This window comes from Neophocaena asiaeorientalis, unplaced genomic scaffold, assembly GCF_003031525.2.
Source record: "Neophocaena asiaeorientalis asiaeorientalis breed wild unplaced genomic scaffold, Neophocaena_asiaeorientalis_V1.1 scaffold828, whole genome shotgun sequence".
Lineage (NCBI taxonomy): Eukaryota > Metazoa > Chordata > Mammalia > Artiodactyla > Phocoenidae > Neophocaena > Neophocaena asiaeorientalis.
The window spans coordinates 1,964,088-1,983,182 of NW_020175443.1; the positions used below are offsets into that span (position 1 = coordinate 1,964,088).

Below are 19,095 nucleotides of genomic sequence, written 5' to 3' on the forward strand. Positions count from 1 at the left end.
TATGCTTTCATAGACCTTCTCTTGAAGCTTTTTTTGTGGGTTTAATCTCACATTTATTCATTTGCTCATCTCCTTAGTGACATCCTGAGGTCTCTAATATGCTAGCATAACTTGGTCAGGGACCACAGGGTTTTTTGCCCTTTATGTGTCACCACTGAGCACATGTTGGCATGGGAGGGATAGTTGTTGAATGAATTGCCTGGGGTGGCCAAGTGATGTGATGAAAGTGAGGCCTTTCCCTGCCCTTCCCCTTCCCCACATCCTTCCCTTAGCAGCCACCGTGGCTGCAGTTACTGTAAATGGCAGGGAGGAATTGGTTCCGGACATTGGGTTATTTGGGACAATTGCCTACAAGTGTCGAGTGAAAAGTGAATGATTTGTCTTCTGCCCCCAAAGGAGCCAAAGAGGCTGACCCAGGAGTCCTCCTGTCCAGCAGCAGGTCTTGAGCTGTACTCTGTAGGTACAGTCCAGACAAGAGCAAGCCCTGGAGAGAGAAAGAGAAATGTTCAACTATGGCCCAAACTAGTTATGAACTGTCCTGAAATCTGACAAATCCCAATTCTAATCGCAAGTTTTTTAATGTATTTGTTTTTCAAATTTTTAGAAATCTTTGAAGGATGGCATTAGCTAAAGATGCCCATTGAGTATAAAGTGGGGAAAAAAAGTATCTTTTACTTGTGGGTGATTTATGGCAGGGAGGGGGTGGATGGTTTGGCGATTCCCCAAGAACTTGGAAATGAAGTTTGTCCTCTGGGAGTTAAACTAGTTGGATCTGTGTGTAACAAGAGCAGTATTGTGTGGTAGTTAAGAAAGACTCTAGAACCAGATTGCTTGGGTTAGAATCCTGGTCCTGCCATTTATTAGCTGCGCACCTTGGGCAAGTTACTTACCCTTTCTGTGCTTTGTTTCCTCATCTATGAAATGGAGAAAGTAGCCTAGTGCCTGCCTCGTCATGTTATTGTAAGCGGTGGGTGAGTGAAGCCATGCGTGGCCCTGGTGGGACCAGGGCTTGCAGAATGAGTGCCCATGACTGGTAGCCATTTGTTAGTAGCTCCCAGGGAGCCCAATGTCTGCCAGGGCTGAATAGTACGTGAATTGGTGATTGTTACATATCTAAAGAAGTAATGATTTTTTTCAATTAAAAATTAGTTTAAAAACCAGTAGAATAATGAGTGGCCAACAGTGAAACAGTAAGTGAAAAGTCCGGCAAAACTAGAAGTATGCAAAACTAGAAGTATGTCCACATAGAGATACTGAATCTGGGTTTAGTCACCAGAAGGGTGTTCTTTGTTGTAGGCGGGGCTGGTTTGGCTAGCTCATGGCTGCCAGAACGAAATTTCTCTCCATGGCTCCTCATTTCCCTGTATTTTAAGTCCATGCTCACAGTGCAGCCTTCTGATGCCTAACTCGGCTTCCTGGGATTCTGATGACAGGAAGGATCAGGGAGCAGCACCTGTACAGGGGATGTGGTGTTCTGATTTCAAGGGCCAATTCATAAATGGACAGAGGTCAATAAATGGTTAGGATAGATACATCCTAGAATGTCTGCACCTCTCTGGATACTATGAAGTCCTGTTCCTGGACCTAAAAGGTCAAAAATGAGGCCTGAATTAGGGTCCTGGATTCACCAAGGTGACCCTGGCCTTGGAGAGGTCTCTGGGTGTTCAGCCAGTCAGCGTTTCTCTGACCACAGCCCTTCAGCATTGACCTACTGGTGTAGAATGTTTTGCTCACCTAACTCCTTCCTCTTACAGAAGAAGAAATGGAAGCCCAGAGATGTTTAATGGCTTGCCTTAGATCACACAGCAAGTTTGTTGTCAGCCAGGTTAGATTTTCAGGTCTTCTCTGCCAGACATTTCCCAGAGATTTGTCAGGGTATCCAAAGCACTCTTTCCCCATGCAGTCAGGGGAAGAATGTGTAAACACAGCATTTGACACTGAATGTTAAACATTCAGTTTTCTAATATTTGTTACAGAGCCACAGTGGATAATTATCTACAAAGGGGTTGTGACCCTGTTCTTTTACAGCTCGTGCAGGCAAATCTCAGGTGTTAAAAGGACCACCTCGGTGGAGACGTGGCCTGAGGATGAAGCCGTGGTCTGCTGTTAGTGAACACTGGTTGGCCAGCAGTCTTCAGTGGATGTACACACAGCCAGCTGTGGACTTGAGACAAATGCCTGTTCAGGGAGAGGAACTGGCAGCTAAGGACCAGCGCTCTCTTTGGTGTTTCAGGCTTTGTGTTTTCTTCATTGGGAGTCTCTGCTTGCTTAAATACCTCTGATAACTCCTCACCACCTGTGGGTGACCTGACTCTTGGTGGTCTGCCGTGCCCTCTTCCCCCATCCCAGCCTCCCCTCTGCTCACTCTTCACATGCGCCCTGTGCTGCGGCGGATGGACCTTCCCCTGTTCCGCCTCAGTGCTTTTGCACATGTTGTTCCTTCAGGTGGAATGCCTCTTGTCTGCCTGGCGATCAGCCTGTTAGACTCAGCCGATGCAGCCAGTCCTCTGTGGAGGAGCCTCCCCGAATGCACCCACACTCCTCCCCACCAATCAGAGGAGCCTTTTTCTCTGTCTTTGTTACTCTCCTTGTATAACCTCAGTCGTGGCCCTGTCAGTATCTGTTTACACGTCTAACATCAGTCTCGGAGTATGAAATTCTCTGAGTCTGGAGCCACATCCAGTTCATCTTTGTTTCCCAGAGCTCGGCAGAGTGCCAAGAACGCAGCGGGCACTCAGTGCTTGTTGGGCGAATCATGTTTTTATCGAACAACCATCTTTCTCTTTTGACACTTGGATAAAGCCCTTCCAGTGCACGTCATCCCCATATCTTTGTTCTGCAGTATTCTCCCAGGCAAGAGCTCTTCTTCTGAAATGGGGGCATAGAATAAGATCTCTGTCTATAAATGTCATTCTGGAGTCTAAAACCAGCAATGCAGCAGTCTTGAAGGATGGCATGCCTTCTGCACTGCCCAGCCCACTGTGCTAATTTGCCTTGTAGTTTTCCCGCAAGGGCTAGAGTCCCTCCTCACTTGGGCAGTGCTGGAAGGGTGCCAACAAGCTCTCTGTCTCCACACTCCTCCCTATTACCAGGAAAAACCTCCCAGTACCTCAAGCCAGGTTTCAGGTTTGAATTAGCGTGGTTTTCTCTTACGTGTCAGTCACCTTCTGGTCCTGCCTCGCTGAGGCAGCCCGGTGGTGATCCTGGTTAGAACAGGGGGTGCCCCACTCCACTCCCATCAGTAGCACTGACTCTTGCAGCAGCACTGGCTGTTTTTGTTTTTGTCAGCCCTTGCGTTTTGTTTTGTTAACTTGTTTCAGTTCCAAAGGCTGCCTTTTCATGAGAAGACCCTATATTCTGGAGTCACCTTTTCCCACTGTACCTTGAGCAACACTGCGGTGTCAGTGAAGAAAAGACAGAGGCATGGGCTTCCCTGGTGGCGCAGTGGTTGAGAGTCCGCCAGCCGATGCAAGGGGACACAGGTTCATGCCCCGGTCCGGGAAGATCCCACATGCCGCGGAGCGGCTAGGCCCGTGAGCCATGGCCACTGAGCCTGCATGTCCGGAGCCTGTGCTCTGCAACGGGAGAGGCCACAGCAGTGAGAGGCCCGCATACCGCAAAAAAAAAAAAAAAAAAAAAAAAGACAGAGGCAGCTACTGTGTGTTACACATGAGTAAGAACAGCGCCAGGAGGGTGGAAGTCCCCAGCGAGCCAAGGCTGTACAGAATGTCAACCACCAAACATTTCTGTACTTAAGCTGCATCCAGAATAAGAAGATGAACAAGCTGCCTTGCAGTCATTTCCTCATTTGTAACAAGGGGATGCTAGTGATTTGTGCTGCCTGCTTCTCAGGGTTCGTGTGAGAGTAGAGTGGAATCAAGTGGAAGAGCACACAGGAAAGAGGAAAGCAGTGGTTTCAGCTTTCAGTCTGCATCAGAAATACCGGGGCTTCTACAAAATGCAATACTTGGGCTCGCTCTCAGCAATTATTATTATATCAGCCTGGGGTAGGTCCAGGAATCATCACTTTCAACAAGCTGCCCAGGGGTGTCCGATGCTGCAGTTCTTTCGACCAAACTTAAAAACACCACTGTAAATCAAATAGCAAGTATAAAATAGTTATTTGAGGCAACTTTAGTGTCTTGGACCTGGAATCCAAAGTCTTGGGTTAAATCCCATCTCTGCCAATTCCTAGACCTGTAACCTTGAATGACCTTCTATTAGGACTTCAGTTCTTCATACATAACAAGGAGATGACATCCCAACCTCACAGGGTTATGAGACTTAAATGAAAGTGTATGAGAACAAGCCCACCCCACTGTGGGGCTCATGGAGCTCGGTCAGTGTTTTACAGAAAGGGAGCCAAGTGTCCACGACTTCTGGAACGTGGTGTCGTGTTAACAAACACAGGGCAAAAGACAGTCCTTGGCATCCAGCTTAATCAGGTATCCTGGAAATCTGGAGAGAACCTTAGAGATATAGTCCAGTCCCTTGAAACTCGGAAGGGAGTATAGAAAGCCCAAGGTGTATGAGGGTACCCAGTCACATGAAATGTGTTTAGATTTTCAGACTGGAAAAATTATTTCCTAATACTTTGAAGGAAGAAAAAGCGGGGATACCTTATTGGCACAGCAACAGTTAGTTACTTTTGAAAAACCGTGGAGATGGGGTAATACCCCAAGTATAGTTTGTTCCATACCTGCCGTGTACCAGGCGTTGGGGATCTAATAGTGAAATAAGAATGGAGGTTGCTAACTGGCCCAGTTTTCAAAAAGGAGGAAAAAAGGAGATCCTGGAAAAAGTGAACTTAGAATTCTTCTGACTTGACTCCTTCACAGAATTCTGAATGGGATTTTGTGGACAAATTCTGGTGGAATTCTGTGGAATTTTGCAGATGATGGAATAGGTAGACAGTGAGCATTTAGGAAGGGGGCTGATCACGAGGATTCAGCAGTGGTGGATCAGTCATGACTTGTTAGACCTGACTTCATGTTTTCACTGGGTTGTTGGTCACGAGACCCTCTTGATTCCCACAAGGCAATTGCTTTCATGATATCCTGACAATAAGAATGTGGGCAGAAAATCTAGAGAAATCAGATGGAGGAGTTCAGCATACCCAGCACTTCAGGGCCCTGGGTAGGTGTTGGAGAGGCTGGATTCCTGAATGCCTCATTAGGGTTCCTGTTGAGGAAGGGGCATGGGATCGGAGGTCAGCAAACCAGGCTTTTAATCTCAGTCCTGCACTTCCCCGCAGTAACCTTGGATGGATTACCTAACATCCCTCGGCTTCCCTTGCCCTGTCTGTGCTGTGTGTACTCTTTTTGAGGTTATTGCAAGGACTAACCTGGATGATGAGCATAAAAGCCCTTTGTAAATTGAAAACGCATTGTAAACCTTAGTTATCACCACTCTAGAAGTTGCTCGTAATGGGGGTCCTGAATCATTTACTAGGCATCTGCAAATGTCAGGGGTGGGCCTCATGTATTCGACCTGGAGGTAAACAGGTACGGGCTCCGAGCCCCTCCTGTGTGTGATGTGCTTGGGGATGTGTTAAGGAAACCCTTTCCAAGGACACTGAGTGCTCTTTTGGAGGTGGGCCTGGAAAAAGGAGGAGACAGAGGCTTCCCTGGTGGCGCAGTGGTTAAGAATCGCCTGCCAGTACAGGGACACGAGTTTGAGCTGTGGTCCAGGAAGATCCCACATGCCGTGGAGTAACTAAGCCTATGTGCCACAACTACTGAGCCTGTGCTCTAGAGCCCACGAGCCACAACTGCTGAGCCCATGCTCTGCAACAAGAGAAGCTACCACAATGAGAAGCCCGCACACCACAACGAAGAGTAGCCCCCACTCACCGCAACTAGAGAAAGCCTGCGTTCAGCAACGAAGGCCCAACGCAGCCAAAAATAAATTAATTAATTTTAAAAAAAAGGAGGAGACAGTCACCAGCTGGAGGTGGAGGAGGCTACAGGAGCTAAGGGAGCAAAGGCTTGGGACTGCCCAGGGAGAGCCTATGTGGCCAGGTCAGGAAGTAGAGTGGGGCAGGAGGTGGCCAGAGTGGTGACCCCAGGGGGGAAGCTGGAGAGACAGCCCTGGGGGTCCTGAGTGCAGGGCACCCAAGCAGCCTTTGCCTCTGGACAGGAGCACTAGGAAAAACACGTGAGAAGGTGTTTACTCTAAACCATGGGACTTTTGTGTTTTTTGGCTGCGCTGGGTCTTTGTTGTGGCACGTGGGTTTCTTTTCATTGCGGTGAGCTGGCTTCTCTAGTTGCGGTTCACGGGCTTCTGTAGGTGTGGCGCACGGGCTCCGGAGTTCACGGGCTCAGTAGTTGCGGTGCACAGGCTTAGTTGCCCCACAGCATGTGGGATCTTAGTTCCCTGACCAGGGATCGAACCCGTATCCCCTGCATTGGAAGGTGGATTCTTTTTGTTTGCTTTTTTTTTTTTTTTTCCTCTTCGTTGCTGTGCGCAGGCTTTCTCTAGTTGCGGTGAGCAGGGGCTACTCTTCGTTGCGATGCACGGGCTTCTTATTGTTGTGGCTTCTCTTGTTGCGGAGCACGGGCTCTAGGCACGCAGGCTTCGTAGTTATGGCAAGTGGGCTCAGTAGTTGTGGCTTGCGGGCTCTAGAGCTCAGGCTCAGTAGTTGTGGCGCATGGGCTTAGTTGCTCCGCGGCATGTAGAATCTTCCTGGGCCAGGGCTCGAACGTGTGTCCCTTGCATTGGCAGGCAGGTTCTTAACCACTGCACCAGAGAAGCCCGAAAGGTGGATTCTTAATCACTGGACCACCAGGGAGGTCCCAGGACTTCTGTTTGTTTTTGTCCATTTATCGTTTTAAAAAGCAGCACTTAAGTGTAAGAAAAAATGTAAGCAGTATTAAAAGGTAGAAAACGAATGCTGTTTCCTCCGTGCTGCTTGTCTCACTACCCTGAAGAGAAACCAACAGCCGCGTGGTAGAGTCCGCCAGGTGGTCTCTAAGGGTTACACGCATAGACTTTTGAAATGGTGGGATCATACTGCACGCTCTCTCTGATGCCTGGATTTTTCATGTAACCCTTTACCCAGGACAGTTTCTGTTTCAGGACCCTAAGATCTACCTCATTATTATTATTATTTTAAAATATTAATTTATTTATTTTTTGGCTGCGTTGGGTCTTTGTTGCTGAATGCGGGCTTTCTCTAGTTGTGGCGAGCGGGGGCTACTCTTTGTTGCGGTGTGCGGGCTTCTCATTGCAGTGACTTCTGTTGTTGCGGAGCACAGGCTCTAGGTGTGGGCTTCAGTAGTTGTGGCACATGGGCTCGGTAGTTATGGCTCATGAGCTCTAGAGCGCAGGCTCAGTAGTTGTGACACATGGGCTTAGTTGCTCCACAGCCTGTGGAGTCTTCCCAGACCAAGGCTTGAACCCGTATCCCCTGCATTGGCAAGCGGATTCTTAACCACTGCACCACGAGGGAGGCCCCTACCTCATTATTCTTAATATCTGTGTAGTATTCTGTCACGTGAAAGTGAGATTGCTTGTAGCCCACCCCTGCTGATGGGCACATGGATTATTCCTCATCTTTCAGCATGAAACCATGCTGGACACAGGTCTTGGCACGTTTGTAGGAATATTTCTCTGGGCAAAATTTCTAGCAGTAGACTTGCTGGGACCCTCATCTGACTGCTGCTTTAGTATGGAAAGTGAACTGGAATTGAGGGGGAGCAGAGGCAAGAAAAACAGCAGATGAGGATGACGCCGCTCCCCTTCCAAGGTCCCCGAGCTCCCATCCCTGGATGGAGTCCTCCCAGCCAGTAGAGGGCCCCACACGGACACAGTTCCTGGGCTTCAGGTTATCTGACCAGAGCTGCCTTCTGAGAAGAGGTTGGGGTGATTCATTCATTCACCATTGCTCCCCAGAGCACTCACTTGCGGCCACTGGCCCTGAAGGCTGTCCTTGCCAGCTTCGCAGCCGCCTCGAAGCCCAGTGTCTCAGCTGGTTCTGAGGAGTCGGTTTGCTGGGCTCTCCTCCAGGTTTCCAACTTGTGAAATGTGCAGGAGATTAGTACCTCCCCTGCCATCTTATCCCGTCCGTCACTGCCAGTCCAAGGATCCCTGCAGTTGCCTCTGGCAGCCGCAGCCTCTGAATCCTGTGCCAGCTGCTCTGGTACCTAGAAGAGCAGCTTTCCACCCAGAACCAGTATCCAGGGGCAGGGGGTGGAAGTACAGCCTCCATTGTGACCTCCCGCCTCCCAGTTCTGGGGGCGGTTGGAGGCCTTTGAAGTTGGCCCTGAGGAGCCACACGCTTGGGTCTGATCAGCCAGCGGCTTCTCACATCTGGTGGTTTCGCGTCCTTCATGGTTCCTTCTGCAGTCTGGATTTATAGGGGTCAAGTGGACTCCACCTTGGAGGGGCCTCCGCTTCAGGTCAGCACTGGGGGAGGCAGCCACACCTCTTCCAGGGGGAGGCAGTTTTATGGCATTGAGAGGTCCTTACACTAGTTCCCCACATACCCACCCACCCACTGAGTCCTTTGTGAGGGGAGTAGGGGGGATGGAGAGCGCCTGCAGCCTCCTGCTCGCATTCCTAGACACCGACTCACTGCACCCGCCGCCGCTGGAACAGCAGAGCTGTGTGAAATGTCAAGAGGAGTTATGCTCATGGGCTCCCTGGCCCCGTCTCTTTGTGGCTTGCATTTTCTTCCATCCACACGCTGTTCATCAGATGGAAATCAGAGGGTGCAATTAGAAGATAATTTGCTAGTTCCAGACTTAATTTGGGGCCCCCTTCTTGCCTGATCGAATTACAGGGGAACATAATAGATTTTTGGTGAGAAATAGTTGGCTCTGTCACTGGAAGAAAGAGAGCTCTGGGCCGGCCTTTCGGTATACTGTGTGTTGTTCCCCCCACCCTTCCACTCTGCCCCACCTCCTCTGTGGCTCTTGTGTGGCCCCCAGGCAAGGATCCTGATCCCCTCAGGGCCAGCTCAAGAGGTTTAAACTCAACTTGAGACCCAAGAAAAACAAGGAGCCCTCTGCAACCTCATAGGGCTGAAAAACATTGAAGCTGGCAGCTATTTAGAGACCTCACCAAGGCTGAGACAGGGGCAGCAACTTGCTGAAGGCCACATAGCTAGCCTATAGTGGTAGTAACAATAGTCTTAATGATATTAGCAGCTAACATTTATCTACCCTTAATGTGTTCCAGACTCTGTGCCAAGGGCTTATGTGCAGTGCCTTGTCGTACTCAAACCCAGACAGTCTGGCTGCGGGCCCAGGCTGGGCTCCAGCATAGCAATGGTGGAGCTCAGGTTCGACAGCCTGGGTTCAAATCCTGGCTTCACCTCTCACGTGTACAACTGGGTGACCTCAGGCAAGGGATTTAAACTCTCTGTACCTCTGTTCCTTCCTCTGTAAAAAGGGGGAGATCACAGGACTGCCAGCTGGTGTGGGTTAAAATTCACTTATGCTTGTAAGTGCTGCACGTAGGGCTTGGGACAGGGTGAGTGAGGGTGAGCCCTCGTCCAGTGCTCACTGCCTGCTGGCTGCCTCTGGGGCTGGAGTGTGGGGTCTGTGTGGCAGGAGATAGACGTGGCTGAGTTCTGCAATAATGCCAAAGGCTGGTCTTCATGATTAGAGGCCGGAAACGGTGTGGTTGAGTGTGCTGCCTGTGGAGCAGTGGTCAGCAGACTAGCCCACTGCCTGTTTTTGTATGGCCTGTGATTTTTACATTTTTAAGTGGTTGAGGGGGGAAAGCAAAAGAATACTTTGTGGCACATAAAAGTAACATGAAATTCAAATTTCAGTGTCTATAAATAAAGTTTTATTGGAACAGAGCCACACCCGTTTGTTTACATTTTATATATGGCCACTTTCGTGCTGCAGTGACAGAGTCTGTATTTGTGTAGGCCTGCAAAGCCTAAAATGTTTGCTGTCTGGCCCTTTACAGAAAAAGTGTCCCAACCCCGTCTCTTACTGGATTTGAAGCCCAGCTCCCCCACTTACCAGCTGTTTGTCTTCAGGCTAGTGACACAACCATTCAAGACCTCAGTTCCATCATCTGTTAAATGGGGGTGATAACATCTACCCTGTAGATTGGCCATTTAAGTATGATGGATAACAGATGCAGAGCACTTAATACAGGGCCTGGAACCTCCTAAGTGCTCGATAAATGCCAGCTTATAACAGGGTGCAAACACCCTCTCTTATCACACTCGTTATTATCCCTGTGCCCAGTCAGTAGAGGAATGGGAAAAGGCTCCCTTGACACACAGCCACCACCTTCGCCACAGGCTTTCCTGTCATAGTGACAGGGTGACTTCAGTGGAAAGGAGTGTGTGCCTGGTGGGAAAGAGCTGGTGTCGCTCCCTCAAGTCCAGCAATGAGTTCTGGATGTGCCTACGCCTTCTGGGGGCTCTCCCAGTGGTGGGCCCTCGTTTGGTCAGTCCTGCAGCTGGGGCTCTTCAGGCAGGCCCCACTCCAGATACCTGGCCAATCATCCCCACAGACACCATGGGCCTTGTCCTCCATCGTGCCCTGTTTTTCAGTTTGAGAAGCCTGGTTACCATGGACACCGTGGAAGAAGCACCACTGCCTGCTGAGGCCGATGGCTGGCATTCTAGGAATGAATGAATGAAAGAAAGAAAGAGAGAGGGGACAGGTGACCTGGGATACAGGCTCTGTGCTCCTCCTACTTGCAGGAGGGCTTTGAAAGAGATCTTTCCCCTTGAAGAGGCAGAATGAAGCTCAGGGCTGAGACCTTCAGCTCTAGAGTCACATGAGTCTGCATTTAAATCCCAGCCCTGCCACTGACTAGTTTTTTGGCCTCGGGTAAGTTACCTAATCTCTCTGTACCTCACTTTCTTTGTGTATACCATGGAGATAACTCCCATGTCAGAGAAATAAGAGAGTGTCATACAGGTGCTTGCCACACGGAGAAGCGTCAGTTAACACCCTGGGCCTTGTTTCCTCATCCACAGTGCAGCTCTGCCCAGAAGTGGAGTGGCAGTCTCCAGGCCAGGCAGAGGGAAGGAATGAATGGGGACCCTAGTGCCAGCACCAAGTAGATGCCAGCCCAGAGCAGACAGCCCAGAGGGCAGCTCTCTGGATCTGGGTCTCTGGACCAACCTCTCCTGCCAGAGGGCCCCCCGCTTTAGGGGGTGGGTGTGGCTTGGCCTGGAGCTGGTCTTCTGTGCTTTTCTTCACCTCCGAGCAGAGTTACCGTCCTTTGGGCGGCTCTTCAGGTTGGGGACACTTGGGGCAGATGTGCTCACCCCCTCTCCTGCCCTGCCCTTCCCCGAGCTCAGGGACGGACACCCAGCCATTCCTGGTTATTGTCTGCGGCGCCAGCCTGCAGCCTCCCTCCCGCTCAGCTCCACCCCTTGCCTGCAAGGTCTGTTTCCTAATAGCTGCTCCAACCACACACCTCGTTCCGCGCGGAGCCCCTCCCCTTCCTCCCTCCTTCCCCCGGCAGGGGTGGGGCTGGAGAAGAAGGCTAACTTGACAGCAGCGCCTCTTTCCTGGCTAGTCACCGGCCCCTGCCCAAGAATCCTTGTGTGCGTGTAGCCTCCGCAGAGAGGTGCTTCTCCCGAGTCCTGAGGGGCCATCCAGCCTCCGAGAACTGGGGGGCAGCATCCCAGCCATGAGCCCCTGCGGGTCTCTGCTGGGGGGCAAGGGGCCCAGAGCGCTCACACCTCTCCGGCCCCTCCAGAGGGAGAGGTGAGCCGGGCAGCCAGCCCACAGCCAGCGGTGCCGGAGCCCCGGGCCTGTCATGGTGGCCGTCTGCCGGCTGGAGGCCCTTCCAGACGGGTTTGCAGCTGAGCTTGTGTATCTGATGTGGGAAGAAGATGGGGAGTTACTTGTCCGTCCAGGCTTACTTCACCTCCAGAGACCCCTTCCGGTGAGTTGGGCTCCGAGTCCTCTTCCCATCTCCTCTTTGGGCCCCTTGTCCTGAGGGGAGGGCAGATGCCTCCCTGAATCTGCTTCTCAGATTTCACTTGTCCTTTGACCGTGTGTCAGGCAGAAGCCAGTGGAAGCTGCTTCCAAGCAGAACCAGGCTGGCGAAGGCTTCCCCCATGTGCTGGGAATGGGAGGTGAGGGGTGGGCCCAGAAGGCAGCTCCTGGGGAGCTCGGCCTCTCCTTCCTTCCCAGACACACCTGGAAGAGCTTCTGAAAGGTGCTGCCGACCCGGCCTGCTCTTGGTGTTACTGCTTCCAGGGGAAGAGCACAGCTAGGGTGCGGTTCTTCCAGCTCTCACACGTCTCACCTGCCTGCAGGCTGTGCCGCCTGCCCAGGAATTTGTCCCAACAAGCAGGATGGGCAGGTTTTGCCAAACAGCATGGAAGCTGGCGAGGCCTGGGTGTAGGCAGCCCAGTCCACGGTAGGCACTCTAATTATACACGTTTGTTCTCTTAATGGCAGGCACCTTTGCCTCTGGCCTTTAAGGGCTCCTGTGCTCCCTTTGAGTACAGTTGCTGGGGAAAGGCCTGGGCAAGTGAGACTGGGGCAGCTGGCTTTGGAGTATCCTGAGCTGTGGGGCTGGCCCTCGTGCCTGCCAGGTCCCCAGGCCTGAGCTTCTGTGGGGCTTTTCAAAGGGAGATGTGGAAACTTCCTCTCTACCTCTGACCTGCCTTTCTTTGCTCTCTGCCCCACCCCCCCTCCAACAGAAACTCCCCAGGGAGGTTCTGGCTCTCTGGGTCCCCCCTGAATGGAGCCATTCCTGGCTGGGGTGGGGCTTGTTTTCATTCTTTGGGAGCAGCCTGTTGTTCCAAGGTCTGCCTCCCCCTCACCCATGGTGCTGGTCGTCTGGCTTCCCCAACCCAGACTCTTGCCCCTAACTCGCTGCTGGGATACGTAGTCAGGTGGCTGTGCCCTGGGCAGAAAAGCAGAACACCATGCGGTTTCTGGGAATTACTAGACCCTGGTAGAGTGGTGGGAAACCCCTGGATTTGAGGGAGGGGGGAGGGAACTGGTCCTCAGGGCTAACTCTTCCAGGCATCCTGCTATGTACTTTATCCTTTGATCTCTCAACAGCCTCAAGATGTTTTGTATCCCCATTTTACAGATGTGACAACTGGTTTCAACATAGTTAACTTGTGGGGTCTCTCTGGCCCACCTCACCTGTCTTCCTGAGTTTCTTCTCTCATCCTCAGGAGGCTGCACCTCCCCCTGCATGTATCCCCCACAGGATCGTTCTCAGGTTTGCTTTCCTCTTGAAGCAGAGAGATCTGAGCAGAAAAAGGGTCCCCATAGTGTGCCTGGCATATGAAGGGATGGCAGATTCTCCTCTGCAGAGCCAGTGGGAATTGATCTTGAGTTGTACCATGTGGAATCAAGATGCCAAGTGTTTGAAGTAGCCACTGGGTTAAGCCAGGGTCTCATTAATCCCTCTTACTCTTAATCCTGGATAGGCAGCTTGGGGGAGGGGTTGTTCCCTTAGAAGCAGGAACATGTGCCCCTTTTAATCTCCAGGGACAAGACACAACTTCTGAGGAGCTAGAGCAGATAATGAACTCTCATCCTGGACCTCTGAGGGCCAGGCCACTGAAACCACCCAGGTCTGCCTGTCCTTTATCTTTTTCTGCCCCAGCCCCTCTGGGCAACCTGACAGCCCTCCCCCCAACTCTGTTTGGCCAGCTGGAGGGGGTCAGGAACAACTGACTGACTGGCCATAGACCCTCTCCGCTGCCCCCTCCCCCAAATGGGAGGCCACATTCCTGAAGCCACTTCTGAAGAGCTAGCCACACATGGGGCTGTGTGCCCCACAGGAGGGACCACCCAGACCCTCCACTCTCCCAGGTAGCAGTCTCATCAGTCACTACTCTCCCTGCCTGGTCAGAAAGATGCTTCTGCCATCAGCCCTCTCCTTTACTACAGGATGTCCTCATGGCAGCCCTCTGACGCCTCCCTGGGCCTCAGTTTCCTCCTCTGCAGAGCATAGGGACTGGACTTCCTGGGCTCCTGAACACGACCCTTACGAGATTCATGGAACAAATTAAGTCCTTGACCCTAGGCCTTGAACACACAGGAGTTCTGGGGCTCTGGTTGCAAGGAGAGTGACGCAACCAAATTCCACGGGGACATGATCTGGCGTGACAGTGCACAGGGGAGGGAAGAGGGAGCCGGGGATGAAAGATGTGATTTCTGTGCCCCCGGCACCCCTGCCTGGCAGGTCGCACTCAGCAGAGGGCACTGTCTTCCGCTGCCGGTGCCACCAGCTTGGGGGGTGAGATGCAGTTACAAGTGTCCTCCCAAGTAAGAAAACACCTCAAATTGGAATTTACAAAAGAGGTAAATTAGGGAGTGACTTTTGTCTGACATCTTTAAAGGATTTTTCTTTTTATAGCTTTTCTGTTTAATGCCCAACATTGATTTAATGGGTTTGGTTTACACATTGTCTCTTAAAGAAAACAAGTTCATCTTTGTATTCTAAAGCAACCCATGTTTAAAGGGAGAAACTGTTCTTAACGCAGCCCAGCTTAGCAGTAACATTTGGCAGCCACCTTGGGACTCTTTTTCTCCTCATCTGAAAAATGAAGGACTTGATGAGGTGAATGGTTCCCAACTCCGCAACCTATGTACCTCCTCAGAGACACACAAGCTCTTTTCCATGTTTTCCAAATACCGGAGGCTCTACCCTTAACTGCAGCACGACGGCACAAATTGCTTGAAACTATTACAGCCTTCCTGGCTTTTGGTTGGAACTGAATCAATGCACTCTGGCAGCACTTATTTCTTGCTGATCAGAGGCTCATTATGTGTTTGGTTAATTTTTTCAAACAGGATATCAACATATCCATAATAATTACAGCTCAATTGACAGCCTGTTTCAGTCTACAGGGTCTGCAGGAAGGAGGAGTAATAAAGGGGTCTGTGGTGGTAGAACACTGGGCTCTGATGGACCGGAGTCTATAGGCCCCTGTTCTGTCCGCAGCCCCTGGGCCTGGGGGAGGCGTAGCATCCCCAGTGGTGACTCTCAGGCAGGGGCAGAGACCTGCCCGCTCTCCCGTCCACCCTGGTCACAGCTCAGAGGTAGGGGCTGGAAGAAGCGTCTTCCCAACAGTTTCCTGCTCATTCAGAGGCTAAGGATGAGCATCCAACCAGGCCCTCAACCAGGACATGGGAGGGCTTGTTCTTTAACCTATGTAAATACCCTGTAATTGTGGCTGTGTTCTGCTTTTACCACATAAGGTTGAAATTTTACCTGTAAACATTTGGTCTGGAGAATTTGCATGTGACTGAGAGCCAGGCCTGTGTCCTATCGCAGTTGGCTTCTCCCAGGATCTTGCCTATTTGGTCTTGCACACCCTAGATGCACAGTAACTATTTCCTAATTGGTAGAAATTGATTATAATCAATTGATTTCTAATGGGCTAGATGAATAATTCATTTGGGAACCGTCTCTATTTCCAGAAATCTATTTGGTTCTGGGCCAAGAAACAGGTCCGTATTGCTTGGGCATGGCAGGGCAAGAGGTCTGTCTCCTTTTGCCCTTGGTGTTCTCAAATTAAAGACGGAGGTGGGGAAGTGAACGCTTCATGGGCACCAGCTGTGGGCCAGGCTCGTGCTAGGCATTTGTAGGTGATTTAATTTTCATCATCACCGGTGTGCAAATGAGGACACTGAGGCTCAAGAGTCATGAAGTAACTGGCTTTATGTGACACAGATAGTAAATGGCAAAGAAGGAATATGGACCCAGATCTTGAAAAAAGTTATTTGTGAGACTCTAAGTATTATTTTTTTAACTGGTGTGTTCCCTGCTGACTCAAAAGGCCTCAGCTTGGATCTCAGCTGCCCACTGAACTGACCATCAGGGTTTGGTCCACTTTGTACCCACCCAGGCTCTCCGTAGTGCTCGGGAAAAGTTCTGGAGGTCAAGGTGTGTGGGCTGGAGGGTTTCAGCTCCGCTCACTGACCGGGAGAGTGTGATGGCTGATGCCTCCACCCCAGGTCTGGACTCCACCATCAACCCCACCACCTCTGAGATGGATGCCCTCTGGCCTGCAGCCAGGACAGATGTTAACTTTCACTTGAAACTTTAAAAAATTGAAAGCTGGGAAAAAGCCTTGGCTTTGGGGAGAGCATATTGTGGCCATAGCCCCTGAGAACCTGAGGTGGGATTCTTTTGAGTAGGACCTTACTTTCCCAGAGTGTGTTTTGGATTCTTTTCTTAAAAGGCAGAGTCTTCTGGGGACCAGCCTGCTGTGGACTCAGCGGAGGAGGAGAGTCACTGTGCCATTTAACTGTTGGGTCCTTGGGCTTAAGGAGGAGTGTCAGCAAGTGTTAACACTAGAAGGAACGCGAGCTCTCAGGACTCCAGCCTCTGTGTTTTCAAAGATGCAAACCCCGAGGCCCAGCTTAGTGGACATGCTGCATCGTCAGGTGCAAGTGCACATTGGTTCAGATCCCAGCTCCATCATGTGTGTACCGGGCAACTTTGCAGAAGTGACTTGACCCTGCTTTTCAGTCTCCTAGTCTGTGAAACAGGGATAATCCTATCACCTTGCAGGGTGTGGTCAGGGTTAGAGATTATGTAAGGCACCTCATAACAGCACCCAGAGTATGGTTAGCATTCCTGTAACAGGTCACCATAGCTGCTGTTAATGTCTAAGCTAGGACTCTAAGTCTACCCTGGCAACTTCCCCGGTGGCCTGGAACCACTTGTGTTCTGTGACAAAGCAGCTTGGGGACCCACAACCAGTCCTCCTATCAGCTGTTCACCTTCCTGTTCTTCAGAGACACCTGTGGTGACTGACTTTGGCCATGCAGCTGGCTGTGCCCGTCAAAGGCATTCCTTGACACAGATGTGTGCATCGGTGGTGTTGCTCTCTGGCCAGGTGTTCTTCCCAGGAGGCTGGCGTGGCTGTCTCCTGCGTGCCTGCACTCGCTTCTCTCCCTGCCTCCTCTCCTGGGCCTGGCCAGGGCTACTTGCAGCAAACAAAAGCAGGATATTGGCAATGGAGAGAAGGACGTGTCTGGTGCTCCTGTGCCCCGCGGCACACATACCATTGCGAGGGTGTGACAGGGCCCAGGCCTGCAGTTGGGTGCAAATTCGTCTGCACCAGCTTTTCTCCCCTGCAGACAGGAGAGGGGTAGGGCCTGGTGACTGTGAGCCCTGGAACTCTTGTGCTCCCACCTGGACTGCTGGTTCTTGCCACTCCCACCGTTTTCACTTTGGAAACATTTGCTAAGGGCTTACTCTGCCAGCCCTTTGCAAGGTGCTGAGTCTACCAGGAGTAAGTAGGACACTGTTCCTATCCAGTGAAGGAGGAAAGCAGATACCCAGAAACTTTACATCAACAGGTGGCAGCAGGAAGGAAGCCCCTGCTTCTGGTGCTGGCCCTGTGCTAGGCCCCTCACAGCCGTCCAGAACCTAGTTTAATCCTCACTGTTACCCCGAAAGTAGGTGGTGATGTTGCCATTTCACAAATGAGTTAAAGCAGCTGGGCCTAGGCCACTTAGGGGGAAAGTGGTGCTGAGACTTGAACCTTCAATCATCTAGGGAAAAGTCTAATCCCCTCATTTTACAGGTGGGGAAACTGAGCCCAGAGAGGGAAAGGGGCTTTTCCAAGGGCATGTAGTCTCTCCTCCCAATTCAGAGCTCATCCAATGTGCCCTTTTTTTTTTTTTTTGGCTGTGTTGTGTCTCCGTTGCTGCGCGTGAGCTTTCTCTAGTTGTGGCGAGCGGGGGCCTACTTGTCGATGCAATGCGCAGGCTTCAGTAGTTGCGGTATGCGGGCTCTAGAGCACAGGCTCAGTAGTTGTGGCGCACGGGCTTAGTTGCTCCGCGGCATGTGGGATCTTTCCGGGCCAGGGATCAAACCCGCGTCCCCGGCATTGGCAGGCGGATTCTTAACCACTGCGCCACCAGGGAAGTCCCCCAGCGTGCCTTTTACATTGAGAGGAGTTGGAGCTGCAAGCCCAGAACAGGGTCTTCTCCTCTACCTCCTGTAATTTGTGGTCCTCACTGAGCCATTCTGGGCACTTCATATCCTTACTGTTCACACCAGACCCAGCTCTCAGGACCCTGAAGTTCAGCATCCAAAGGACAAGTAGGAAATGCTGAAGGTGGGAATGGCTGGTGGCAGAAGCCCCCATCGTGGCCTCTCACCCTGCACTGTTAATCAAGTTTTGATTAGAATTTCTCTTCCCCAACTCATTAAAGCTCTTGGAAAGTGGAGTAGGAAACCTTGTACATCTATCTTTCCTATCTACAGTGCTTGCCAATTTACTCCCAAGTTACTGTAATACACTTGCCTTGCCCTTCACAGTTTGCAAAAGGCTTTCCTCTTGCGTTAACTTATTTAGTCTTCATAGTGGGTCTTTGTAATAGATGCTGTGAGTCACATTTTGTCAATGAGGAAAAGCTACTGAGAGAAGTTGTCCAAAAGCCACCCAGCTGATGGCAGTAAGGGGCTGATAACATGAGCTTCCATTATCATCATCATCTTTAACAGCAGTGAACACTTACTGAGTTCCTACTGCACTAGACCTTTTATAGAAACTGTGTATACTTTATTTTTTTTTATTTTTTAATTTTATTTTTGGCCCTACTGCACAGCTTGCGGGATCCTAGTTCCCCACCAGGGATTGAACCCGTGCCCCCTGCAGTGGAAGCACAGAACCCCAACCACTGAACCGCCAGGGAAGTCCCAAACTGTCTACACTTTAATACAGATTATTTTATTTTCGCAGCAGTCTATTTTACAGATAAGGAAGCTGGGTCAGAGAAGTGAAGTCACTTGCCCAAGATGACATAACTAGTAAGCAGCAGGGTCAGGATTCAAACCAAGAGGCAGCTCCACCCTGCCTCTCAGAAAGCAAGGATGTGGCCAGTGTGGGTGGTGTGAGGCCTCCATGACAAGAACAGAGAGTCTGTTAACTAGGGAGAAAGAGGTGGGATGGGCTTGTCAGGCCGAGGGGCTCTTAGCACTGGGCGCCAGGATCAGACGTGAGGACGAGCATGTCTGTACAGACATGGCCCGAGAATACCCGCCCCGGCCTCACCAAAGGTGGAACGTCACGGTGACTGGAGCAGAAAGGAGACCTGGGGCTAACATGCATGTATTACACAGCGCCGATGGGATTTTAGTTTTATCCCCCCAATATTTTATTTTGAAAATTTT

The 19,095-nt window shown here is 51.1% G+C and overlaps 1 protein-coding gene across 8 annotated transcripts in view; it reads left to right on the forward strand.

Annotated features, from left to right (window-relative positions):
- The window catches only part of LOC112415112 (E3 ubiquitin-protein ligase RNF185), an 88,016-nt gene that overhangs the window by 51,707 nt on the left and 17,214 nt on the right, over positions 1–19,095 (forward strand). The window contains exons 1-2 of one of the 8 annotated variants that reach the window (XM_024767914.1): positions 10,618–11,871; positions 12,123–12,351. The exons of 6 other annotated variants lie outside the window; for them this stretch is intronic. In XM_024767914.1, the coding sequence (XP_024623682.1) occupies positions 12,287–12,351 (65 nt within the window). In that variant the 5' untranslated portion in view covers positions 10,618–11,871; positions 12,123–12,286. Of the gene's footprint in view, positions 1–10,617; positions 11,872–12,122; positions 12,352–19,095 lie in introns of those variants that run through there. One more of the 8 variants, XM_024767915.1, reaches the window with a different exon arrangement.